This window comes from Pituophis catenifer, unplaced genomic scaffold (assembly GCF_029215685.1).
Source record: "Pituophis catenifer annectens isolate HBS135680 unplaced genomic scaffold, rPitCat1.0.hap2 SCAF_2, whole genome shotgun sequence".
NCBI lineage: Eukaryota > Metazoa > Chordata > Lepidosauria > Squamata > Colubridae > Pituophis > Pituophis catenifer.
In genome coordinates, this window is record NW_027256882.1 from 6,361,000 (window position 1) to 6,385,802 (window position 24,803).

Genomic DNA, 24,803 nt, shown 5'->3' on the forward strand with positions numbered 1-24,803 from the left:
CCCAGGCAGGTTCCGTGCAGAAAAATAGTCCTTTTTATTCTCAATCCCCTCCCCGCCCCTCCCCCCCTCCCCCCTCGAAGAGAAGTCCGCTGTCCGGCCGCGGCTACTCTGAGTCGGAGAGGACGATGATCTCCTCCGGATCGCACTGGGTGGCCACGCTGGTCTGGAGGGGGGGGAAGAGACGTCAGTGGACCCTCCCAGGCGCCCCTCCCCTTTTCAACCTCCGAGGGAGGGGAAGCTGCTCCCCCACCTGCAGCCCCCCCCCCCCCCCCCCCCCGTCCACCTACCCCCAGCACCCACCCTGGTGAGGAGGTGCTCCGGTGGCGGCTGCTGTTGCTGCTGCGGGGCCCGGGGCCGGGGGCTGCCCTGGCTGCTGGAGACCAGGCCGAGGCCAGGAGAGTCCGGCCGGGTGGAGTCAGCCATGGGGGCTGACAGCCACTCCTCCTCTTCCTCCTCGCCAGAGCTGGGCACCTTGATGCAGCCGTCCCTGCTGCTGATGCTGCTGGGGAGAGAAGCCATCGTCGTCGGAGGGGGGGGGGGGCGGCGCATGGCAGCTCCCCTCAGCCCCTCCCCACCCCCTCGAGCCCGTTACCTGCTGGAAACGGGGGGCTGCCCCCAAGCACGGCTCCTCTTGCTGGGCGGCTGCCCGTTGAGCTCCCCGTTCTCCAGCGAGTGGCTGCGCTTGGGGAGCAGGGGGCCCCTGTCCTGCTCCTGCTGAAGCAAGGGGGCTGGGCTGGGCTCCCCCTCTTCCTCCTCCTCCTCTTCCTCCTCCTCCATCTGCATGAGCAACTGCTGGGGAGGAGAGTCCCTGGAGGCCGGGAGACCATCGTCTTCCTCCTCTTCCTCCTCCTCCTCTGCGGAGAACAGGACCACCTCGGGCACCCCCGGGTGCATCTGCTGGTCAGCGTCTGCGTCCAGAGCAGGGGGGTCCTCGCCTGGGCAGGGGGGGGAGGTCGGCCAAGGTCAACTCCCTGACATGAGCACTCTTCCCTCCCCCGTACGTGGGGGGAAGTGGGGTGGGAAAAAGGGCAACAAAACAGAGAGGAGAATTTTTTTGGGGGGGGGGGGGAAGATTCCTAGATGTCAGGAAGTGGGCAGAGGGGTGCTCACAGCCCAGCAGGAGTCTCCCCCCCACCCAAGGCTGTTAATGCAGACTGACCCTGCAGAACTCATTACCACAAGAATGAGCACCTTCAGGGGAATAGGCCGGAGCCTGTGAGAGGAGAGGGGCTTCCTTGTGCCATTTTAGCCACCCACCCAAGGTACCTGCAGCCGCTGCTGCCGCCTCCGCCTCCTCCTCTTCCTCCTCCTCCTCCTCTCCACCATCCAGGCAGTGGGCCAGCTCTGCCTCCAGGTCCGACTCAGAGTCCGAGTCTTCCTCTTCTTCCTCCTCGTCTTCCTCTTCCTCCTCTTCCTCCCACGATCCCTTTTTTTGACTGCTCTCCTTGGGGCCTGCGCTGTCCTAGTGCAAAGGCCGGGTGTATGGGTGGGGTGGGGCTCCATTGACCCTGGACCCCCCCCCCACACACACACTGTGGCCAGAGGAACCCTCTCCCCTCCCCCCCCCCCCCCCCCGGCAAGGGCTGGATCCGTTAGCCGAATCGGGAAGAGCCAGCCTCGCCCTCTTCTCTGGCCTCCTGCCATCAAAGGCTGTGAGGGAGGGCTTGTGGGGCAAGAAATGGGCAATAAACCGGTAGGGGTATGTCAGTGTTGCCCAAACTTGGCTATTTTAAGACGCATGGACTTCAATTCCCAGAATTCCCCAACCATTATGCCTGGCTGAGGAATTCTGGGAGTTGAAGTCCATACACCTCAAAGGGTCAAGTTTGGGAAACACTGGGGCATGTGATGGGAAATGAGTTGGTGCCCATGAAAGAATGGGGATTGCCCCAAACATCTCAGCGTTTTCAAAACACCCAGGAGGATCTTCATTGGCTGAAGCCCGACTGGGCAATGGGGGAGGGGAAGAGGGGGGGAGAGGAGGGCTGGATTGGGGGGGGAAAACCTAGTTCTAGCCTGACTTTGCTGCAGCCAGCATCCTTTAGGGGGAAAAAACCCCATCACTTCAGCCAAAGGGAGTCGAGGGTCTTTCTTTCGGAAGGAACCTACCCGGGGCAGGTCTAACACATACCCTCTCTGCCCTCGTTGGAGTGGGTGTGGCCTTTGCAGCCATTTTGTGGGTGTGCCCTTAGCTGAAGGGATACTGGGCTGGACCCAACTGTCCTCCCTCAGCTCCGTGGCTCCCCATTGATTTGACCACGCGCCCCAGCAGAACTTCAGAGATGGAAAGGCCTCTGGTGAGCTCTGCTGGCCGCTCAAAGGCGGGAGGCTAGGTCCCCCACCCATCCCACAACCCCCACAATGAGCTGCCTGGCCCTCTGGATGCTCCCACCTCCAGGTACCCACGGGGGCCGGAGAGGACTCCTCCACGGCCCCTTGGCCCCCCCTTACCTCTTTGGCGGCTGTGCCCGAGACGGACTCCTTCGGGGAGGCCGGCTCCCCCTCCACGGCTCTGCTGGGTTGGGTCTCTCCGCCGTCCTGCCTGGGGGGCTTCTCCCCCTGCTGCTGCTCCTCACTCTTGTCCTGCAGCTGAGCGAACTGGGTGATCACCTCCTCCAGGCGCTGCACACCCAGCGCCTGGTTGCGTTGCAGGTGCCGGGCTAACTCCACATCTCCCAGGGCTGGGTCAGTATCTGCCAGGCAGGAGAAGGGTACGAGCTGAGGGAAGTCCGCCTGCCCCCCCGCCCCCCCAGAGGCCATGTGCTCCCCTCCATGGAAAATTGGGGGAGGGTCAACGCCCCCCCCCCCCCCGGAAGACTGGCCCTGGAGACACCTCTGGCATTTCCTTCCGAGGAGGGGCTGTGCCCAAGGAAAGGAAGGCCGGAAGAGTGGCCTTCCCTCAGCTGACGGGCTCCTGCCTGCTCTCTGCCACTGAGCTGCCACCGATGTTTATCCCAGCTTCAGCCCAGCTGCCCCATAGCCTGGGTACTTTGGTAGGGCACAGATGGCTACCTCCCCCCACCCCCAATTTTAGACAGCCTCAAAGTCCCCACCTGGGATTCTTGCCAGAAGCCCCCAGATGATGAAGCACAGCACCATTGTACCCCCTCCCCAGTCCTCCCTTTCCTGCTGGGTGACAATATTTGCCAGGAGCCTCCCTAATCCAGCTGGCTGCTCGGTTCAAGAATCCATCCAGCAAGGCAGCCGTGAGCAGAAAAGGCGGCAGCAGCAGCAGAAAAACATGGGCACTGAAAGATATGCCCCCCCACCCGACAAGATGGGCAATGGGGTGGGGGAGGTTCTAAGAGAGAGGCAGGTATGTGGGTTCCCTGGCCCCAACCTCTGTGGGGCAAGGATCGTGGGCCCCCTTGCCCGAGACTGTCAGCCGAGGGTAGGCTGCCCTGCCTGGCTTGCCTTAACCTGAATGAATCTGAGGTGCTCGTCCAGCCCTCTCATGCCCTCGTTTCGGCAGGGCAGGTAAGCCCGGAAAAGAGGTTTAGGCAGGACCTGCAGCAGCCCCTGGTGGGGAGCCCTTTTCCCCTTCCTGACAGACAAAGGAACTAGAAATAAGAAGAACAGTTGGGTGCCTCCTTTGCGCCCCCCGCTGGTGGCCCCGAGGATTGCCCTAAGCAAGACTGGAACTGGCATAGCCAGGCACCAAAACAGGTCTTCTTGGGTTGAATTTGGGGGTGACAATGGGGTCATTCCAAGCCTCCACCTCCCCCGGGTGGAAGCAGGGGCCATAAAGTCTCCCCTCGGGCCCTGGACAGCACACTCACTAGGCCGATACTGATCGGTGAGATGACTGCCGAAGTTGTACACCAGGTCGAGGCGACGCCGCTGTTGCAGCTGAGCGCCCACATCACGGAAGGCATCAGCTGCCATGACCTCCATCTGGCGCTTGGGCAGCCCCAGGCTGTGACGGGCGCTGGCCTTTTGCACCACCTTGAGGATGTCGGCGAAGTCCGGGAAGGCCTCTGGCTGGTTGATCAGCCGCTCGATGCGCCGGTTGACCTCCGGGTAGCGGGTCCCGCGGTAGGGGATGCGCTGCTCTATGACGCGGCCAGTCAGGCTGCTGCAGTCCTTCAGCTGGCAGAGGCGCTTGAAGACATGCATCAGCCGGCGCTTGAGGCGGCTCTCCTGCAGGTAGGCTGAATCCTGGCTGTCCAGCTCCGCCAAGTCCAGCTCCTGCTCCTGCAGCCGCTGGATCTCGTTAGCGTAAACCCGCAGCAGGTTCTCCAGGTAGCGGATCTGCCGCTTCGAGCCCACACAGGGCTTGGCGGGCTCAGAGGGTGTCTGGGAGGTGACGGCAGCCGGGGCATCCTGGGAGTCTGTGGGGCCGGGGGCCGCAGCCCTTTTCCTCTGCGAATGGGCCCGGAAGGTAGTGCAGAGTTCACTAATGTAAACGTAGATTTTGTTTCTCCTGGCTTGCACCCGCGTCAGGCAGCGACTCAGGACGTTGCGGAACTCCACGGAGGCCAGGTACTCCGGACTGGTCTTCTGGTGGCGGCCAGACAGGTAGGAGATGACCTCGGGGTGGTCCTCTGTGTGCTTGGAGCAGAAGGCCACAAACTGCAGGGTAAAAGGGGCAGGATAGGCATTGCTCAAGGAAGACCTGGGCTGGCCTTGCCTGCCAGGAAGAAAATGGCAGCTGGGCTGGGAGGTGACATTCCCCCTGGAAGTCTACGGGGCGGGCCCCGTAGTCCATAAGGCCTGGGAGGAGAAGCCTTCACAGGATACTATATTGAGTAGCTGGGTACAATGTAAAGGGTGCAACACGCCCAAACGCAGAGTTGCAGTTGATTGGTTGGAGAGTGCAGGCTCCTGCGTGAGGCAAGCTGCACTGTGATTGGTTGCTGCGGGTGCAAAGGGGGCGTTTCTAATTTTCCCGCCTTTTTCTTTGTGCGCTCTGAATGCCGTCAGATTTACCTCACGATGTAAATGTCAGAATAGATGAATTTATGGAATACAACTTCCTGTCAGCGTCTCCGACTTCATTCGGACAACCGCTGCGCAATTCCCTCACCAGAGTTAATGGGCACAGGAGCCTTCCAGCCCCTTCTAGGAAAGGACAGTGGCCATTGGGGTGGGGGCCCACAGGTCAAAATCCCATGCGGAGACCTATGGAAGAGGCGCCAAGAGAGAAAGGAGGCTGGAAGGTGGAGGCGGAGGCGGACCGGTCTAGCCACGGGGGATGGGGGCAGGAGAGCGTAATTCCGGCCACAGAGAGGATGGGCAACTTAGTAGCTAGAAGGGCATAAGAGGCACAATGGGCCAGAAAGCGCCGTTGTGGTTGCTTGGTCAGTGAGGGCTGCCTTTCGCCAGACGCAACCTGTGCCTGAGCACCCCCCCAACCCAGCACCAGGGGCTTTCCTGTGGACCCCGGGGGTGGGTTGGGGACTCCTGATCTACACTACAATTGGCTGTAAAAGGGGGAGGTTCCCTTTCTCCCCGCCCCCTTTGCCCTCCGTGGGTTATCTATATTTACCTCGTGATGTTTCTGAACCTACAGGTAGTCCTCAAGTTACGACCACAACCGAGCCCAAAATTTCTGTTGCTAAGCAAAACATCTGTTAAGTGAGTTCTGCCCCACTTTATGATTCTTCTTGCCATGTTTGTTAAGCAAATCCTTGCATTTGTTAAATTAGTAACACGGTTGTTAAGCGAATCCAGGTCCCCCATTGACTCTGCGGTCTGAAGATTGCCAAAAGGGAATTGCGGGACATCGGGACACAGCGACCGTCATAAATGTGAACCAGTTACTCAGTATCACGTGACAATGGGGACAACAGAATGGTTGCAAGTGTGAAAAAAGGTCAGTCACAACTCTCTTTTTCCAGGGCCGTTGTAAACGGTCACTAAAGAACTGTTGTAAGTCGAGGACTACCTGTAGCTCCTCTGCTGTAAACATAAACGTGAAATATATTTATATACAATAAAACTACAAGTTCGGTGTCTGACTTCCACCTGGACAAAGCCGACCGATGGAGGGGATTCTGGGAAATGGGGAGAAGACGGGAGGGGCCGGGGGGGGGGGGAAAGGGAGGGGGGTCAGGTCGCAGGGAAGCCCCCCCTCCTCCCCCATGAAAAGGGGAAACTCCTGAGCGAGGGTGGGGATGGGAGGGGGCAGCCGATAGTCTCGCACTTTGCAGGAAGGTGGGATGGATGATCTTTGAGGTCCCCTTCGCCTTCCCTCCCTCTCGGCCCGGAGAGCCGCCGCTGGGGAGGCCGGCTGGGTTCCCCTTGAGGAGGCCCGTCGGTTCCCGGGACGGGGCTTCCCGACCTGCCGCCGGAGGAGGAGGAAGAGGGAGGCCGCCGGGAGGTGGTGTGTGTGTGTGTGTATGTGGGGGGGAGGAACCGCTCACCTCCTGGAAGAGCCGCTCGTTGTCGGCGCGGAGCCCTTTCTCCCCGGGGCTGCCGTTCAGCGGGGGCGTCGTCGGGGCGTGGGGCCCGGGGGCGGCGGCCGCGGAGGAGGCCGGAGGGGGAGGCGGCGGCGGCGGCGGCGGCGGGGACGGGCCGCTGTCGTCGTCGTCGTCGAGGACGATGATGCAGTCGGAGGAGGCGTCGCCGGCGTCGTCGTCGGGCGGGGAACTCATGGCCGGCGGGGCGGAGGGGCGTCGGGCATCGCCGGTGGGTGGGGGAGGGGCGCCGCACGCGGGAACCGGCCTCTGGGCGGGAGGATGCGCGGAGCCCCCGACCGGCCTCGTCCGGGGGAGCGAGCGCGGCGGCGTCCACTCTCGAGGCGGCCGCTCCTCCCGCGACGGCGGCTTCCAAGTTTCGATTCCTCTCGCCTCGCCTCGCCTCGGACTGCCGTCCGGCCTCCGCACCCACTGCGCAGGACCGGAAGCGAAGTCTCCGCGCCGCCATGTTCTTGTACGGACCGGGGAGGAGGAGGAGGTGGCGGCCTTTTCGCTGTGCGTTTCCTCCGCCGGCAGCGCGGGCGCCTCCCCGCCGAGGACCGGCCGCGCCGGTAGGCACGTGGGCCCTTCCTCCCCCTCGGTCCCCGCCGCGATTGGGGCGTCGCCATCTTGCCGTACGGGGTAAGCGCTGCCGGCGTCTCCCGGCACGTGACCGGATATCGCTATGAGAAGCGCGAAGGCCACGCCCCCCGGGGGGGGCGAGCTTTTTTTCCTATTGCGGCTGCGCCCTCGGTTCCCTCCAAGCACCCACGTGGTAGGTGGGAGAGGATTCAGGACGCGGGAAACGACGCCCCCGCCTGTCAACAGCATCCATCCACTGCGCATGCGCCTCCTCCTGCCTGTCCGTGCGAACCAAGACAATCTGGCGCTGGGCCGCTTCCGGGTTCCCCGCCATCGCCCCTCCCCTTCCGCCAGCTGACAACCCCCCCCCGGCTCTTCCCATCGCCCCCCCCCCCTCTGCCCACCGGAGACCCCAGGGAGGAAAGCTGAAATAAAACTTTTTTTATTCAGAAAAAGTTACAAAGCTCACGAGAGACACACAAACACACAAAGCAGTAAAACAAGTAAAAAAAATAAAAAGAAAAAGAAAATAGGAAGACCCTCACTTCCGGTTGCTGGAGGCCGTGCCGATGACGCACTCGTTCACCTGCAAGGCAAAGGCGGTGGGGGTGACGTCAGCCGCTTTGCCCCTCCCTCCCCCTCCCCCCCTGCATCCGCCCCCAGCCCCCCCCCCTTACTTTTCTAGCGAAGCGAAGGGAGTTCAGAGACTCGGCAAAGTTCTCCTCCAGAGGGGAGATGTTCACAAACATCAGCCTGGGGGAGAAGAGGGCAAAGCGGCCCCTGTGAGTTGGGGGGTCCCAGGACAGCCCCCTCCCAGGCAGAGCCCCCCACCCACCCACCCCTCCACAGCCACTCACATTTTGGAGCTGCCGCCCAGCGAGTTCTGGAGCAGGTAGGTCAGCTTGCTGTTGCGATAAGGGATGTGGGCCTCCTGCAGAAAGGGGGGGGGGCGGGAGTGGTGTGGGGGGTCAGGCGTGATGGTCCTGGCCCAGCCGGGGCGGAGGAGGAGGAGGAGAAGGAGGAGGAAGGACGGAGAGGACACCCCCCCAGCCTTTCATGTCAGAGGGGCCCCGCTACCTTGTTGCTGAGGGCGGTGATGACCAGGCTGAGGGTGGAGAGGCTGGTGTTGATGGCCTGGGTCTCCTTCAGCCGCTCCCCTGTGGACAGAGACTTGTCCAGCCGCTCGCTGCCCGCCAGGTCCACTAAGCTTAGCACAGCTGCAGGACCAAGGAGAGCAGGTCAGGGCCCAGGGGCTCAACAAGGCCCGGGCCCTTTTGACGTCTAACCCCCCCCCCAGCCCCCACTCACAGGAGGTGTGGAGCCCCCGCTTGGTGTTCGTGCCCTCCACACGGAGCTGGAAGAGGCTGTGGCTGCGGGAGGAGCGTTCGTTCAGGTTGGTCCTGGCCACGGAGCGATGGGCTTTGGCCGTCAGCAGCAGCCTCCAGACCTGGCAAGGGCAGGGGAAAGGAGGAAGGTGGGTGGGGGCAGGGGGAGGCTCCTGGGCCAGTCCCAGAAGCCTTGCTGGGGAGGGGGAAGAGGAGACAGAGCCCCAGGGAGCACCCTTTTGAGGGGAGCGGGGAGGAGGGTGATCTGGCACAGTACCTCCTCCTCGGAAGAGACTGGGATGCAGGAGAGGTTGGGGACGTGCAGTTCCTCTGTGAGCTGGCTCACTCGTCGGATCTCCAGCTCCCCATTCTGCTCTGGCCGCAACACCAAAAGATCCCGCAGCGACTCGTTGTAGATCTCCAGGAAGTTGGCTGTGAATTGGTACTGGAGGGGTGGCGGGGAGAGGGGAGAAAAGGCAGGGGTGGGGGAGAGTTAGCCCTCCCAGGGGAGGCAAGCCAGTTTCAGGGAATGGGGGGCTCAGCCAGGCCCAGAAAACACAGGGTTCATTTCTGATTTTGAATACCATTTACAAGGGTCCTGCGTAATTCAGAGGGGGACTCCCCCTGGGCCCCTGCCTCACCTTCCACCCCTTGGCCTCCATGTCACGGGAGGCTGCGAAGATCTGTCGCACGGCCCGAGGAATCATGCCTGCCGTTTCGGGGCCCGGGTCATCAGGGCCCTCCATCGTGTATGTCTTGCCGCTGCCCGTTTGCCCGTAGGCAAAAATGCAGACATGATACCCGTCTAAGGCTGACTGGCAGAGAAAAAGAAGAGCGCCCAGGAAGGTGAATGCCTGGCAAAGGGTGAGAGCGGTGCCCCCTGCCACCCACCAGGCACCCCTCTGGCCCCCACCTGAACAAGCAGGGAGATTTCCTCAAAGACGCTCTCCTGAGAACTGGACGGAGGGAATACCCGGTCAAAGCTGAAGTCGTAGGTGATGTCCTCCTTGCGCTCACGGCCAACGTGGGACTGCAGAGGGGGTGGGGGTGGGAAGGGAGGAAAAAAGGGGTCACTTTGTGAGAGATGTCCCCGCCCCCCCCCCGGCAAAGCTACTTATTCCTCCCCCTGGGCTCACCCCAAATGCATGCCTGCCTTCCTGCCTCCATTCCATTCCTCTCCGCACGGTGGGCCACAGGTCTCTTCCCCCTGTCCCTGTGTGTGTGTTGGGGAGGGGAGGGAAGGTACCTCTTCTGCCCTGGAGAGCACAAGGCCCTTGTTGTTGTCGGCCGGGAAGCGCAGGTGACTGGCGGCCTTCTGAGCCTGCCTCTCGCTGGCCAGCAAGGGCCGCACTCGGCAGAAGACGCGGATGTTTCCCTGGAAGGCCAGAGCAAAGGGTGTGTGGAGGGGTGTCAGGCAGCCCCTCAGGACAGGGGCATCCCACCCCCCACCGGCTGCGTTCCCACCTTCAGCTCCTGCAGCGTGTTGTGCAGGCAGCGTCGCTCCATCTCTCCCTGGTGCAGCTGCTCCTCAAGCACCTCCAGCCGGGCCACCAGCCTCTCGTTCAGCTGCCGTTGCCCGGCCAGGCTCTCTTTGGCCAGCAGCAGCTCTTCCTGTACAGCAAGGAGGGAAGGGTCTATTGAGCCTCGTTTGCCTGCCACCCCCGCAGGCAGATTCAGCAGGCTGTCCCTCTCCCCAAAAGCTTTCCTGGCAAGCATCATTTGCATTGGCATCCTTCAGTCTCAAGAGACGATGGTATCGTGCTCTGGAAAGGGATCCTAAAACAGCAGCTAGTGTGACTAAAAAGGCCAATTCGAGAGTGGCCATAAATCCCTTCCACCCTGAGGGCAGATAAATTCTGTCCCCTGCCCAGCCCCCAGATTTCGCTGGTTCCGGGACTGCCTCTTTGCCTCAGCCTGCCGAACAAGTGTCTCTTCGAATTGGAGAAGGCCAGGCTGCGTCTTTAGCCTCCAAGTTGAACGATCGGAGGTCAAGGTTTCCCAGTTGTTAATGTCCATTCCCAGGGCCTTTAGGTCCCTCTTGCAGATATCCTTATATCGCAGCTGTGGTCTCCCTCTGAGGCGCTTTCCCTGCACTAATTCTCCATCCAGGAGATCTTTCGACCATCAGCCATTCTCACGACGTGCCCCAGCCAGCGTAGACATCGCTGTTTCAATAGTCTATACGTGCTAGAAATTCCAGCACGTTCCAAGACTGCGCTATTTGGAACTTTGTCCTGCTGGGTGATGCCAAGAATTCGTCGGAGACAGCGCATATGAAAGGTGTTCAACTTTCTTTCCTGCCGTGCGTAAAGGGTCCAAGACTCACTGCACTACAAGAGTGTGCTGAGGATGCAGGCTCTATAGGCCTGGATCTTTGTATGTTCCGTCAGCTTCTTATTAAGCCCTATTCTCTGTGTAAATCTGGAAAATGTGATGGCCACTTTACCAATACGTTTATTCAGCTCAGTATCTAAAGAGAGAGTGATCCAAAGAGAGCGCCTTCCTCCTGGCAAGGCAGAGGAAACAAAAGGGGACGCAGACTCTTCTCGCCTTCTCTGAGGCTTTGCCTTGGGGTGGGGGCGCTTTGCATAGCCAGCCTTGGCCAGAGGGAGGAAGACCCAGCTGTGTAATGGACCCTAACCCTAACCTCAACTAACCTGAGCCTTACAAATGTCTGAAAGCAGCCACTTGACAAGGCCAGAGGGAGGAAAGCAGCCTTGGCCAGTCTGGGAGTCGCCACCTTCTGGATGAAAATGGTGCAACCCCCACCCCCCACCCCACCCAGATTTGCTTGGCCCAGGAGAGGCAGCGACCACAGAAGAGGCTCAGGGACGGCAAAAGGAGGAGGACTGAGAGTTTGAGAAGGAGCAGCCCCACATGCAGCATGTGCTCCCGCATCCCATTTCCCTCCACCTCCCCGCCTCAGTTATTGCTGCTTACTAGCAAAGGATTCAGTGAGCTGTGCGAATGAAAGTGCTTGTGCAAAATTTGGCTGTGTTGTGGTCAATAAAGCTGCAAACGGACACAGTTGTTTATTACTTCACTGAAAGGCACAGATGGGTGGAGAACTAACCCTAACCTCCACAATCTCGAGACGCCCTGACTTTGCCACGCATCAAGATGCTGTTCTCGTGCCTCAATGGGTGGCAAAGGGAAGCCGTGGTCAGGAAGCGAGCCAGGACCCTCCGAGAAGGCCCAGCCCGCCCTCTCACCTCTCTGGCCTTCAGCCGGATAGCCTGCTCCCGGCTGCCTTCCGTGACCTCCTGGTTGAGGGCCTCCAGCTGCCCGATCCTCTGGGCTTGGCTCTGGCACCTTTCTTCCAGCCGCTCTTCCTTCTCGAGCAGCTCGGACACTTTCTGGCCGCTCTCCCTGGCCTGGTCTCGGCAGACCTGCAGTTCCGAAGCCAGCAGACTGCAGAAGGCCATTGGGAGGGTTAAGACCAGCGCCTGAGCACCCGCAGCTCCCAGCCGCTGCCCTGGGCGGAAGGCACCTCTTCCTCACCTGGCCCGGCCGCTCAGCTCTCTGTTCCGGCCGGTGGCCTCCGTCAGCTCCTGCTGCAGCCCCCCCAGCTGGCTCTTCAGGGCCTCGTTCTCCCCTGCCAGCCCCTGGACCCTCTCCTTGTAGGCCCCCACCTTGGCCTGGAGGTCGCTGATCTGCCCCTTCAGGTCCCAGGGGGCTCGCTTCCGCTCCCTTCCGCCCACAGGGGCGGCCGGGGGTCCTGGGGGGGAGGGGAGGAAAAGCCCGGGTGAGGAGGGGGCTTAAGGGCTGCCCGAGGGGGCGTGTGTGGGGGGGGGTGGGGGGGTGAAGGGGTCGCTCAGGGCTGCCTTACCTGGCTTGGGAGGCGCCCCAAGAGCCGCCCGGCAGTTCAGCCCTGCGAGCAGAGCAGAGAGAGATTGAAGGGAGCCGCCAGGCTGGAGCCCCCCGACTGCCCCCCCTAGCCCCGCCCATGCCCACCTGCGGAAGGGGCGGCCGGGAGGGCGGCGATGGTGGCCCTGGCCGAGGACCGGCGTCGTCCTGCGGGGGGAGAGAGAGAGAGAGAGAGAGAGAGAGACAGGAGCCGTTCGGAGGCGCCCAGGGAGAGGGAGAGGGAGGGACCCGGGGACGGGGCTGCTGACTTACCGGAGACGCGCAGGAGGCCGCGGGGCGCCGCGGGGGCCGCTCGGGGCCGGGACCCTCCGGGGGCCGCACTCGCCGCCACCTTCGCTCCCGGGGCCGGCCCGGTGCGCGCCCGTTTCTGCGGGGAAGAGCGGGGGGGGAGTCAGAGGGCGCCCCGGGAGACCCCCGCCCGCCCGCCCCGCGCGCGGCCCCGAGGCTCACCTGGGGCTCCGGGGGCGCGTTCTCGTCCGCCGCGGCGGCGCGCTTCCCCCGCAAGCCCGGGCGGGGCAGCCGGGAGTCGCCGGGAGCCGCATTTGCGGCCAGGTGCTGCCGGGAAGCCGCCCGGTCCATCGCCAGAGGATCCGGCTTCACCGGCGCACCCCGCGAGGGCCCGATCGACGCCGCGCTCTGCACACGCTCAGAGGCACGGAAGACGGCGCTCGCCGCTCTCCCCGCCCGGGCAACGTCTGAGGGATTCGAACCGGCTCCCGTCGGGACGCGCGCGCCGGAGCCAATGGGAGGCCGGCGGCGCGCTCGTCCAGCCCCGGCAGGCGACCAATGGCGTGAGGATGCCGCCGGCCCGCGCTCCCCCCCCCGCCCCTTTGGAAGGCGGGGCCCGAGGGCTCCTGTGCGTGCACGCGCGTCCGGCCCGCCTGGAAGGAAGCCCCGCCCACCCCGCTCGGGCGCCAGGCAGGCCGGGACGGAGGGGCGGGGCCAGCCCGGGGGCGGGGCCGGAGGGCTCACCCAGGGCTCCGCCCCTCCCCCGACCGAAAGGGGCGGGACCGGCTGCGTTTGCTCGCACCGCAGGCAGCAGCCCCACCGGTGCAACTCGGGCGCCCTCCGCCCCCCTCCCGCCCCCCGTCTCTCTCCCGCCCCCCCGCGGGGACTCCGGAGGCCGCGCCCGGCCGGCCCGAAGGTCGCGTAAGGGCGCCGGCGGGGCTCCGGGGCTCCTCCGACGGCTGCGTCACTGGCGCGGGGGCCTCCCGCCAGCGGCCCTCCCGGCAGCTCTTGGGCGCAGGAGGCGATGTGATGGCGAGCGAGCCCCCCGCCGCCGCCGCCCCCCGCGGCACCCGCAGCAGCGCCCGCCTGACCTCCGGCCCCTGGAAGCGCCCGGCCCGGCCCGCCGCCGCCTCCCCCCCGCCCGGCCCCGGCGCCGCCCCCGCCGGCTGGCCCCGCTTCTGGGAAGGGCAGGACGTGCTGGCGCGCTGGACCGACGGGCTGCTCTACCTGGGCACCATCAAGAAGGTCAGCCGCGCCCCCTCCGGCCCTGCGGGGAGGCCGACTGGTCACTGCCCCGGCCGGACCCCGCTGACCTGACCCTCCGCCCCCCCCCCGCCGCAGGTGGACGCCCTCCGGCAGGTGTGCCTGGTGCAGTTCGAGGACGACTCTCAGTTCCTGGTCCTGTGGAAGGACATTAACCCGGGTTGGTGCTGCTCTCCCCACCCCAAAGGGGCTCCTCTCCCGGCTGGGGGAAAAGGGGGGGGAGAAGGGCTGCCCACGACCCCCCCCCAACCAGGCGCCCGGTGACCCCTTTCCCTCCGCAGCTGCCGTCCCGGGTGAGCAGCCCTCCTGCAGCGTCTGCCGCTCCGAGGCCTCCAGCCCCGAGAATCGCCTGGTCAGGTGCGACAAGTGCAGCCACGGTGAGTGCCATGGGGGTCGGGGGAGCAGCGGGGGTGTGGGTGGGGGGCTCCGTCCTTCAGGCCCCCCTTTAACCCCGGTGCCCTCCTGCAGCCTACCACCAGGAATGCCACCTGCCCCGCGTGCTCAGCGACGCCGCCTGGACGTGCCGGCAATGTGTCTTTGCTGTGGCCACCAAGGTGAGGGGTGGTCGACTGGGTGCTCCCTGCCCCCCCAAGGAACGGCCCTCCTTGGACCGGCTGGCCTCAGGGTCTCCCTTCTCCCTGGCAGAGACGGGAGGCCTGGCCTGGTGCCCCACGTGCCCCTGCCCGCTCTCGGGGAGGGGGCTCAATCTCAGTCCTCCCTGCCCCCCACCTTAGCCTGGCCTTCCCCCAGGCGCCTCCCGCTGTCCTCTCTCCCCCTGCAGCGCGGGGGGGCCCTGAAGAAGGGGCCCTACGCCAAGGCCATGCTGGGCATGAAGCTGGTGCTGCCCTACCAGCTGAAGTCTCTCGACTGGGATGCCGAGCACCTGACCAACCGGCAGCAGTGCTACTGCTACTGCGGAGGCCCCGGCGAGTGAGTGCGGGCCCTGGCGGGGGTGGGGGGGTGGGGTGGGCAATAGGGGCAGGATGGCTGCCCTGCCTGGAAGTGGGGGGGAGACGGCCTGGTCGATCCAGGAAGGCTCAGTGGAAGTGGGATGGGGGGGAGGGGCTCCGGTGGGGGAGTGCCCTGGCCTGGAGGCTGGTTGCAAAGCCAGGAGGGGAGGACTGAGGCCCCCATGCCGACCCTCCTCCTTTCCCTCCTGCCGGCCCAGGTGGAACCTCAAAATGCTGCAGTGCTGCCGTTGTGGGCAGTGGTTCCACGAGGCCTGCACCCAGTGTCTCAGCAAGCCCCTCCTCTACGGAGACAGGTGAGCCCCTGACCCAGGAGATGCGGGGAGGGGGGGGCAATAGGGGGCCTGACCAGCCACCGCTAACCTCTTGAGCCCTGGGCAGGTTCTACGTCTTTGAATGCTGCGTCTGCACTCTGGGCCCTGAGAGCGTCCGGCGCCTGGCCCTGCGTTGGTGAGTCTGGGTGGGGCAGCTGGTGGAGAGGGGCTGCTCGGCTGAGCTGAGGTCAGGGAAGCCCCTGGCCCTTCCCCCCGGCAGCGTTGAAGCCCCCCAGCAAAAGAGGTGGGGTCCCCAACTCCAGCACTGGTGGCTGCTCTGCTTCGGTCCAAGGTGAGGCCCGGAGGGGGTGGGTGTCTGGCCTTGTCCCAGGGGGCTTTGGGGGGCTCTGGGGCTTCAGGGTTTGCATTCGTGTAGATGCTCCCCAGATGCCGCTTCACTGGCTGAGCCTTCCGCTGCCCTCGGTTGCCTCCTTTGCAATCAAAGGCTGCCTGTGCAGGGCCCGGTTTTTCGGGGTCCGGAGCCACAGGAAGCTGCCCTCCTCCCCGGCCAGCAGAGGGCGCTTCCCTCTGTCAAGTTCACGGTGGCGGGAGTGGGGGGGCTGCTTGTTCTGGCTTTGGAGCCTGACGGAGGCGGCCAGTTTGGGGCTGCCATTTTTGAAGGAAGCCCACGAAGCCCGAGCTGGCTCAGTCTCTGTGTGAAATTGAGGCTTGGCCCTGACCCAAGTGGGGCTCCTGCTCTGCAAGGGAGTTTTAAATCCGGGGGTGGGGTGTCACAGAGGGCAGAGGTCAGCCCCACAAGCCCTCCAACCCCTTGCCGAGGGTGCTGGTGCGGGCTTGGACTGGCGGGTGTCTCTTACCCAGGTTTTGACGCCTTTTAGGGTGGACGTGGCCCACCTCATCCTGTATCACCTGAGCATTTGTTGCAAGAAGAAATATTTCGATTTTGAGCGAGAAATCCTGCCTTTCGCCAGCGAGAACTGGGACAGCCTCCTCCTGGGAGAGGTCAGAGCAGGGCCTGGCGGGGTGGGGCACATGGGGGGATCCCTCCTGCCTGCCTGCTTTGCGTCGTGGACACATAGCAGGTCACCCCGGGCTCCTGCCTCTCTTGAAGAACCCGGAGCGCTCCTCTGTGCTCGTGGCCATTATGTGAAGGGCTAAATGGGGGGCGCTTGGAGCCACTGAGGAGCAGGTTGGTGCTGCTAGCTACCCCTGCTCCAAATGAGGTCCCAGGCCCAGGCCCTTTGGATCCCTGAAGGAAAACTCGGTGCAGCTCTAGAGGCAGCCAACAGTCTGCCTCTAGAGTCCACTGGGAAGTGGACGTTCGTGGCATAAGCACAGCTGCCTATAGACCCCCCCCCTTCAATCCCCAGTGACCTTTAACCCCAGCGGCCACTGCCTTGGAAGGAGGGATTTCATGTATAGCATAGATCCACCCTAGGGACCACAGCTGGGTCTGGTAAGAGTGTAGCCTTATGGGCGAGGTTGTCCCCCTTGGCTGGCCGTGCTCTTTCAGTTGGTTCCACAAGGCCTCGATCCTGGGAGGAAGGTTAGCCTGGGGAGGCCATCGTCTTCTGGGCCCCTCAGCTAAACTGGACCCTTTTCTTTGGCCTGGCAATGGGTCCCTTTGGGGGGAAAGGCTGTGTTGCACATTGGCTGTTGTTCATTGTCCTTGTCCTCCTTGGCCCCCTGCAGCTCTCCGAGACACCCAAAGGAGAAAGGTACAACCAGCTGCTGAGTGCCCTGACCAGCCACAAGGACAGGTAGGCCTTGCTCGGGACTGTCAGGCGCGAACAATCGGACCAAGGGTGAAATCTACTTACCTTCCCTACCGGTTCAGAAGTGCATGCGCCACGCGTGTTACATGCGCCACATACCCTCTGCACACGCAAACCCTTCTGTGTATGCGCAGAGGGTAAAAAACAGAGGTTACTTCCTGGTTCAAACCAGGAAGTAACAACAGGCCTCGTACTGCTGCCGCTACCTCTGAACCACCTGCCACCATCGCTACCGGTTCGGCCGAACCCGTAGCATTTCACCTCTGAACCAGACCCACAAGTGTAGAATTGAGCTACTGCACTTCGTTGCTCTCTGCCTATTTACAGGAATCTTCCCAGATTAGTAAAATCACCTGGGAAAGGCCCGATAAGACTCCAAGGCACTGGAAGGGAATCTGATCTTGTGTTTGCGTAGACTCCAGGCTAGTTCCCTGTTTGACACACCCCCTCCCCCCCCCCCCCCCCCCGGACTGGGATGGTTGTTCCCCAACAGGGCCGACTCTCCTGGGTCAGGCGAAGGTTCAGCCTGATGTACAAGCTCAGCCCGTTTGGTTCCATTCAAATTTTGTTCTGTGGTTTGAGCCCCAAAATGGGCAGCTCATCTGTGCAAATGAATCCATTTCTGCATCTGGTCATATTTGGTCTAAATTTAGGGGGCTTAAGAGAAACAGCTGCTTGCTGAATTTAAGGGAGTTTAGGGTTTCAGGATCTCGCGGGAGCCTCAGGTTGAGCCAATTCAGAAACCAAGTGGGGGTGAACGCAGAAAACAAGGCTGTTTCAGTGAAGGTTGTCAGAAAGGTGGAGGGCGAGGGCAGCCGGTGGGTTTCTAACCCCTCAGGTGCAAAGTGCCCCTCCCCCACGGGAGCTCCTAGATCTAGTTTAAACCTGTTACTGCAGTGAGCTGTGTCCTGTCAATCAAAGTGCATCGCTGGCCTTGTATCACTGACTGAATGGGTGTGGGGGCTGCAGCCCCGATGGCGGCCTGGGTTGCAGGAAGGAGGTGTACTGGCGCAGCCCCCCATCCCTCCTCTCCTCTGCCCCACAGATTCATTTCCGGGAAGGAAATCAAGAAGCGGAAGGGGCTCTTCGGTCTGCACCTGCGAGTCCCACCCCCCGCCCCCCAAGCCCCAGAGTGCCCCGGGCCACCCCTCCTCTCCGAGAGCAGGTGAGAAGGAGCCTTCTCTGCCCCACTGGCCTCCCCAGCTGTGGGCCTGGGGAGAGAAGGAAGCTGCCCCCCCCGGCTCCTTCCCCCCGGCCCCCCCTCCGTGCTGCACAGATAAGGAGGGCCCCTTACAGCTTGCTTTCAGGGCAGGGCAGGCGTGGGTCGGGGCCGCAGCCCAGGAGGGACAGGTGCCATCGCCCGAAGGCTCCAGGGGCAGCCTTGAGCACGGAGCAGCGCAGCACCAGGGAGAGGGAGCGGCTGGGCAGAGCCCTCACTCAGGTAAGTGGGCGGAGGGGGGGGAGGGGATGGCGGGAGAGACCCACCAGGGAGGAGGGGCTCCATGCTGGTCCCCCCAGCGGCCCTTCAATGCTCCTTTCACACAGGAGCTGGTGCAGAGCCCCATCAGCCCTAACCAGAACTACGGCGGCTACGGCGGCACCTGCAGCACATACAACTTCCGCCGCACTGATGCCCGCTGCCAGGACAGGTGAGGCTGTGGCCAGGGGGCACAGAGGGCGGGGCCAGTTCACCAGGCCGGCTCCCTCTTGATGCTCTGCTCTGCTCTCCCTCCTCCCCGCCCCCCCCCAGCGCTCCGATCCGGATGTTCGCCTCCTTCCATCCCTCGGCCAACACTGCAGGGACCTTGAGGTGAGCAGGGCAGCACAGAGGGCCGTGTGGGTCCCCACAGCATCCCCCTAGGGTCAGGATGGTGGATCCCAATGGGGAGGGGGGCTTCTGGCCTAGATAGGCATCCGGTGTGCCTGCTTCCCATGGCTGGTGCTTCCAGGCAAGCTGAGGCTCTGCGTTGGGCCCCTGCTACAGTGGCAGGACGTGGTCTGGCAGCCCCCCCCCCGATGATTCTTCATGGGCTGCTCCGACAGACGGCCGGCAGTCAGCCTCTCTCCCCAAGGGCTGCTGTCAAGGGGCACTGCAGGGCAAAGACCTGCCCATTGACGGAAACTAAGGCTGGGCAGGAGCCTTAATGGGCTAGGGGTGCGTGGGGGGCTTTCAGAGCAAAGCCCTTGTCATGGGGCCACCTTTGCCCCCAAAGCAGGAGCTCCTCCTCTGCAGAAATGGGTTGCAAAAGGACTGGTTTTCCCCCAAGGGTGCAAGCAGCCCTTCCTTTGCACCCGTGAGCGTAGGTTGCCTGGGGCCCCTTCCCTTGCAGGCCCCCTTTGCGAGGGGCCCAATCCCAATATTGGCTCCCTCTCTGGAGAGGCCCTCGAAGGAGACCCTCCCCAGGATCAGTGCTTCTGCAGAAGCACCACCCGGAGTTGGGGGCCGTCCCGGAAGTCAAAGAGAAGTCCCGGCACGCTGGCGGTCCCTTCCACCGGCTTCTTCCCCAAGTCCGGTCACAGGACCCGCACCCCACCTGGGCAGGAAGGTCCCCAAAGCAGCTGGGGTGCCCACCGCCACTTGCTCCGGTCCTGGTAATGCCACCATGCAGGGTACTGAATGTCTGTGGAGCTGGGCCGCCCGTGTTCTGGATAGGATGCACCCCAACGGCTGACGGGGCTCTGAGGTACACCCCAGGACAGAGATCAGCCAGACCCCTACCCCCCTTTTCCTTCTCTTCCAGGATGGGAAGCCTCCACAGAGGGGCCCACTGGGACGGCTCTGTCCGGGGGAGGGGGGGGGAACGGGACACCACTGGACATTGGTGGTGGGAGGGGCTGGCACTAACCACTCCCTCTTCTCTTGCAGCAGAAGCGGTGAGCCCCCCCTTGACCCTTGTGTGGCAGCCACCCCCGCCGCAGAGCAGCAGAGTCCGGAGCGCCCTGCCCCTGCCTTCCTGCCCTGCCCGACGCCTCCCCTCAGACGCCGAGCCGTGCCCCCTCCCCCTCCCCCCGCCATGCCCTCCTCCCTCTGCGCCCCAGCCAGCAGCAGCTACTTTGGGGCGATGGGCCGGCTGGCGCGGGGGGAGGCCGTCCGCATCCTGGCCCGGCGCATCGCCATGGACGGCACTGTCCAGTACCTGGTGGAGTGGGACGGGCGGGGCATGTTTTAGGCTGCCTGCTGGCTGAGAGTGAGACTCCACCTGGAGCCACAAGGACCCCCACCCCCGATTTCCACAGAAGGAAGGGCAGCTGGGGACCTGGGAAAGGGACCCCGGCTGGAGGGCCCCGCCACCTTGCCGCCTGCGCTCTCCCACCCCTCCTAGCCCCCCTGTGGAGCGAAGCCCGAGTTCGTTTATTTTTGTACTGTTTCTGAGTAAAGTTTTTAGGGAGACGGCCGAGAGGGGCAGGGCACGGCTTCCCGGGGGGGCTGCCTGCCTCCCCCCCCATTGCTGACTTCGTTCAAGATGCTGCTGCCGCTCCCCTCGCCTCCCCTCCCGTTCACAGCCAGAGGCTGAATAAAGAGCTTCAGTGAGACTCGGCTGCCGCAATTTCTTCCACGGTGGGCCCCAGCCATGGGACTGCAGCTGCCGAGGGGGGTCCGGGCAGGCCCCCCCCTTGGCTCCACACAACCCCCAAGACGCAAGGAGGCCCCGGGGGCCCCCTGGACAATTGCAGACAGAAATGAGAGCCTGAAACGCCCTGGGGCTTTATTGTAGACACAGGCTGGTCAAGGGCCCCTCACTCCGGGGCCACGGCCTCTTCCACCCATCGCAAGTATGGGGGGTTTCCCTGCTGGATGGGGACGGAGATCACCTCGGCCACTTCGTAGGGGTGCACCGACCTGCAAGTCAAGGGGGGGGGTTGATGTAGACATTGAATGTTGCCCCCCCCCATCTGCCAGAGGGGAGGGGGGGGCTCTGCCTTACCGGACATACTCTGCCAGCGCCGAGACCCTGGAGCTGCGTGTTTTGATCATCTGTGGGGGAATAGAGAGACCGGCCATGAGGGAGCCCCAAATCTGCAGGCCGGGCTCTGAATCTGGCAGGAGGAGAAAAGCCTGCTCCCCCCTTGGAGCCCCCTCCCCAATTCCTCAGCCAAACTCTCCCTTCTGCTGCAGGTGCCACATGCAAAGCCTGGCACGCTTTGGGCTCACTCAGTTGGGGTTTCAGGCCCCCTTGGGTGGGCAAGGGGGCGTCCAATGGATGGGGGGGAATCAGGACACGGATCAACTCGGTCGCCTGGCCACGGGGGGCGGGGGGAGGGCAGGGCACAAGCGAAAAAGGGCAACTTCCACAACCCCCACAGAAGGTCCCGGGGGCCTCAGTGTTGCAACCCCCACAGGGCTGGGGGTGCAAGGCTGCCCACCCTTCACCGGATGGGTGAAGGCGGCTCTTCCCATGGGGGAAGGCGGAGCCCTCTGTCCCCCTCCTTACCAGCAGCACCTCGGCTTCCTCCTCGACGGCGTCCTTCCACCGGTAGCTGCAAGAGACGCGGAGGGGGGAGCTGAGGCCGGGACGCCGCCGCCCTCCCCCCCCCAGCCCGCCCTCCAAGCAGCCCCCACGGGAGACTCACATGGAGGTGACGTGGGGCAGGACGTTCACGCAGGCCGCCAGCCGCCGCTCCACCAGGGCCCTGCGGACACCAACCATCAGGACCGGCCCCGCCAGCAGACCCTTCCCCCCGCCCCTCCCCCCCGGTGCCCCCCCCCGCCCACCTGGCGATGTCCTTGGCCACCGTCTCGTTGGGGCAGGTGACGAAGGCGGCCGAGAGGAGGGCCGTCGCCGCCGGAGAAGAAGGGGGCTCGGCCGCCATGGAGGAGGAGGAGGAGGAGAAGAGGCGACCGGAGAGCCGCTGCAGCGCCGGCACCATCAGCAGCGCCAGCAGCAGCGCCGCCACCTGCGGGGAGGAAGAGACCCAACCGCTAAGCCTTCCGACGGCAGCAAACCCCCCCACCCACCCACAGCCCCCCACCCACCCAGCGCGGCCCTTACCCCGCAGGCGCCCGCGGGCAAAGGCATCGATGCCCCCCCCCACGCACCCCTCCCCTCTCCCCGACGGAGACCCCCCCGCGCCCGCCTCTCCCCCCGCTGGCCCCGCCGGGGCTGCTCCGGAGGCTCCGCTACCTGCTTCCTGTCGCGTCCGCCGCTCGACCCGACGGGGCCCCGCCCCCGCCACGAGGTTGCGCCGTCAGGCGGAAGTGCGGCCGGTGCAGCGCCCGAGGGAGGCTGGGGGGGGGAGATCCAGGGGACGCCAACCTGCCCTCGGACCCCCCCCTCCCTCTTCCTTAGCCCCCCCCCCTCCCTGCCCTCCCTCCCGCGCCGAGGGGGCCCCGTGGGGGTCGGACTCCGGTCGCTGCCTCTGCTTTGATCGTCCGGTACAACCACTGAAATAAAGCAAGAACCACGTTTGTGTCGCGAAGGCCCCCCCCAGCCCCCCCCCCAATCAGCTCCATGCCCCCCCCGCCCTGCCCCAAGGTTTCCCCGGTGCCAGATCTCCTCCTGCCGCCCATCCCTCTGGCCAACCGGCGGCCCTGGAGGCTGAAGTGAGCCGCGTTTGAAGGGGGGGTCCTGAATGAGACCCTCCCCCAACAGACTCGCCCTTCCGATGCAGCCGGCAGGCCCGTGGCTCCTTTGGCTCAAGGCCTCGGGGGCTGTTGGGGGGGGGCTCGCTAGTCTGGATGGGGCTGTTAGCTGGGAGCCTGAGCTTCCCTTAACCCTAACCCCGCTTCCAGGCTCTCCTCTGGGTTGGGGCTGGGCTGGGGGAGAGGTCCCTCCCCCCCCCGACCTTTCGGCTTCTGGCCTTGGGGGTGCCCCCATCTCCTTGGCCCCCAGCACCTTCTGGGAGCAATAAGGCCACCCCCACCCCACCCCAAACATCTGGGCCAGGGACCCTTGTCCCTGTTTCTCCTCTGTGCTCAGGAGTGGCTGGCGAGGGCTGCCCTGACCCCGGGGCTCTCCCCTCCCTGAAGAGGCCAGGCAGGTGCCCCCCACTCCCTCCGTGGAGCAAAACGTACCTGGGGTTCCTTGGCCTATCTATTTATTTCTCCATCTAGGAAATGTATATACGGCCACCAATCTCAGGAATGTGAGTCTGGGCAGGCAAAACAAAGCAACAAAAACTCAAATAACCACTGAAAACAGTAAGACAGCTCCCCCTGTGGAGGGGGGGGTCTCTTGGGAGGGCCTGGATACCCCACCTTCATTCCTAGAGCAGTCTGGGGTCTGAGGTTAATGTATTGGCATTTGTTGACTTGATACCTTAACCACTTAGACCCAACTGGCTCTGTTTTATCTGTTTTTAATGATTTTGTTTTGTGTTTTATGCTGTCCAGAGTCTGTTGGAGTTGGACGGCTATAATGCATTTTAATAATAATAATAATAATAATAATAATAATAATAATAATAATAATAATAATAATAATAAATTTTATTCATTAAACATGAAACTCAGTCAACTAAACATTCAAAAATGCATCACAAATACCATTGACTGGTGCTAATGGTTGATACGGGTTGCTGCCAGCGTCCTAGGGATCAACCAAATACTTTCTTAAGATGTACGATGTTCCAAGTGGTGCAGCTTTTTACAGTTCTGTTGGTGTTATTGCAGGAAGCTGATGGCCAGGTCGCGATATTTCATGATTTTTTTCCAGTTCTTTTTCTTCGACTGGCATCTCCTGGTACCGCCGTGTCAATAAATTGTACATTTCGGTTTTCGACAATGTGTTATCTGGCATGTTATGTTCCAAGTGACAATCCGTCTGTATTCGAAAGTCCCACAAGATCTTCACCTTCTCATTTTCTATAACTTTTTCCACTTTATGTTCCCATGACTTTTTGGATACAGGAAAGTCGTATTTTTTACATAATGACCAGTGGATTAATTTAGCAACTCGGTCATGTCTAGCTTTGTAATCAGTTTGTGCGGTTTTGCTGCATTCACATATTAAATGTGAAACAGGTTCGACTTTGTTGTTGCAAAGTCGGCAGTTTGGATTGTCGGTGGATTTTTGTATCTTTGCTTTCATGGCATTAGTTTTTAGTGCTTGTCCTTGAGCAGCCAGTATTAAACCTTCCATTTCTTTCTTGATGGTTCCTATCTTAAGCCAGGCCCATGTCAAGTTGTCATCATATTTTCCTTCCATGTTTTTCAAGTGCTGTCCATGCAAAGCTTTGGTTTTCCATCTATTTAATCTGTCATGCAGTTGTTTTTCCTTATATTCTGCCTTTGTTTCTGTTATTTTTATAATGTTCTCTGTTTTCACAGCCTGCAGCAATTTTTCTGTACTTTAGTTCATATAATCGTTCAATTGAGTCTCCGGAGAAGGGTGGCATATAAAAATAAATTAAAAAAATAAAAAATAAACTTAGAACCAAGGCGAAACTTCCTGACAGTGAAGCCAAGTAAGCAGTGGAATGGCTCCCTTCCAGAAGTTGCAGGTGCTTCATCTCTCTCTCCCTCCCTCCCCCCCCCCCTCTCTCTCTCTCACACACACACACACACACACACACACGTTTTGATTGATTGCTGTGGTGTAAAAGGGGAGTTTCCCTTTTTCCCTGCCTTTTTTTCTTCTGCGTGTTCCGTATGCTGTCTGATTTACCTCATGATATTCCTGTGCTCCTGACTCTCTTGTGCTTTTCCTTTCTGGATGATGTTGAATGTTAAATATATATATTGTTTTATACATACATACATACATCAGACAGCATGGAGAAGAAAAAAGGTGGGGAAAAAGGGAAACTCCCCTTTTACAACACATCAACCTACCAGAGCGCAGATTGCCTCACGCAAGAGCCAACAGCCCCCTCCAATCATTCGACTATAGCTGTGTGTTCTGCTTCATTGCACACTTTAGTCTTCCGGCTACTAAATTGAATGTCTTAACAACCTCCAAGTTCCCTTCCAAGTCTGTTGTTCTGTTAGTCTGTTAAAATGATTCTGGAAAACTGCAAGAGAAGGAAGGCCAATCTGGATGGATTACAAGGAGGCATTCGACTCCCTGCCACATGACTGGATAATCAAGTGTCTAGAAATAACAGGAGTCAGTAGAAACAGAATCAGAAGCTTTGTGCAAAAACCAGCGTTACAATGGAAGACACGGTTTGTGGTCAATGGTGA

At 62.1% G+C, this 24,803-nt stretch overlaps 4 protein-coding genes across 9 annotated transcripts; 1 reads left to right on the forward strand and 3 right to left on the reverse strand.

Annotated features, from left to right (window-relative positions):
• Positions 1–73: 73 nt before the first annotated feature.
• DAXX (death domain associated protein) lies at positions 74–6,989 on the reverse strand. 2 transcript variants are annotated; one of them, XM_070936209.1, is made up of 7 exons: positions 6,366–6,989; positions 3,780–4,572; positions 2,452–2,693; positions 1,267–1,462; positions 593–935; positions 301–502; positions 74–163 (listed from the first exon to the last, which is right to left on the reverse strand). In XM_070936209.1, the coding sequence occupies exons 1-7, from the start codon at positions 6,594–6,596 to the stop codon at positions 104–106; spliced, it is 2,067 nt and encodes a 688-aa protein (XP_070792310.1). In that variant the 5' UTR covers positions 6,597–6,989; the 3' UTR covers positions 74–103. The 2 variants fall into 2 exon arrangements, with proteins under 2 accessions (XP_070792310.1, XP_070792309.1); XM_070936208.1 differs by having other exon boundaries at positions 301–499; positions 6,366–6,907.
• A 417-nt stretch (positions 6,990–7,406) lies between these two features.
• Positions 7,407–12,876, reverse strand: KIFC1 (kinesin family member C1). Its single transcript, XM_070936210.1, has 15 exons — positions 12,623–12,876; positions 12,425–12,539; positions 12,135–12,176; positions 11,807–12,023; positions 11,518–11,716; positions 9,770–9,916; positions 9,552–9,680; positions 9,219–9,335; positions 8,947–9,120; positions 8,583–8,750; positions 8,289–8,427; positions 8,058–8,197; positions 7,838–7,911; positions 7,658–7,733; positions 7,407–7,566 (listed from the first exon to the last, which is right to left on the reverse strand). The coding sequence occupies exons 1-15, from the start codon at positions 12,749–12,751 to the stop codon at positions 7,522–7,524; spliced, it is 1,911 nt and encodes a 636-aa protein (XP_070792311.1). The 5' UTR covers positions 12,752–12,876; the 3' UTR covers positions 7,407–7,521.
• A 306-nt stretch (positions 12,877–13,182) lies between these two features.
• Positions 13,183–19,947, forward strand: PHF1 (PHD finger protein 1). Of its 4 annotated transcripts, none has more exons than XM_070936214.1 (15): positions 13,183–13,645; positions 13,742–13,823; positions 13,945–14,040; positions 14,132–14,217; positions 14,445–14,593; positions 14,832–14,927; positions 15,013–15,081; positions 15,785–15,908; positions 16,599–16,666; positions 17,727–17,846; positions 17,978–18,122; positions 18,227–18,330; positions 18,432–18,491; positions 19,291–19,365; positions 19,548–19,947. In XM_070936214.1, the coding sequence occupies exons 1-15, from the start codon at positions 13,430–13,432 to the stop codon at positions 19,849–19,851; spliced, it is 1,794 nt and encodes a 597-aa protein (XP_070792315.1). In that variant the 5' UTR covers positions 13,183–13,429; the 3' UTR covers positions 19,852–19,947. The 4 variants fall into 4 exon arrangements, with proteins under 4 accessions (XP_070792315.1, XP_070792312.1, XP_070792313.1 ...); XM_070936211.1 differs by having other exon boundaries at positions 13,336–13,645; positions 19,551–19,947; XM_070936212.1 differs by lacking the exon at positions 19,291–19,365 and having other exon boundaries at positions 13,336–13,645.
• Positions 19,948–20,363: 416 nt separating this feature from the next.
• CUTA (cutA divalent cation tolerance homolog) lies at positions 20,364–21,714 on the reverse strand. Of its 2 annotated transcripts, XM_070933322.1 has the most exons (6): positions 21,673–21,714; positions 21,396–21,577; positions 21,254–21,313; positions 21,115–21,160; positions 20,608–20,657; positions 20,364–20,522 (listed from the first exon to the last, which is right to left on the reverse strand). In XM_070933322.1, the coding sequence occupies exons 1-6, from the start codon at positions 21,697–21,699 to the stop codon at positions 20,420–20,422; spliced, it is 468 nt and encodes a 155-aa protein (XP_070789423.1). In that variant the 5' UTR covers positions 21,700–21,714; the 3' UTR covers positions 20,364–20,419. The 2 variants fall into 2 exon arrangements, with proteins under 2 accessions (XP_070789423.1, XP_070789424.1); XM_070933323.1 differs by lacking the exon at positions 21,254–21,313.
• Between the last annotated feature and the right edge of the window lie 3,089 nt (positions 21,715–24,803).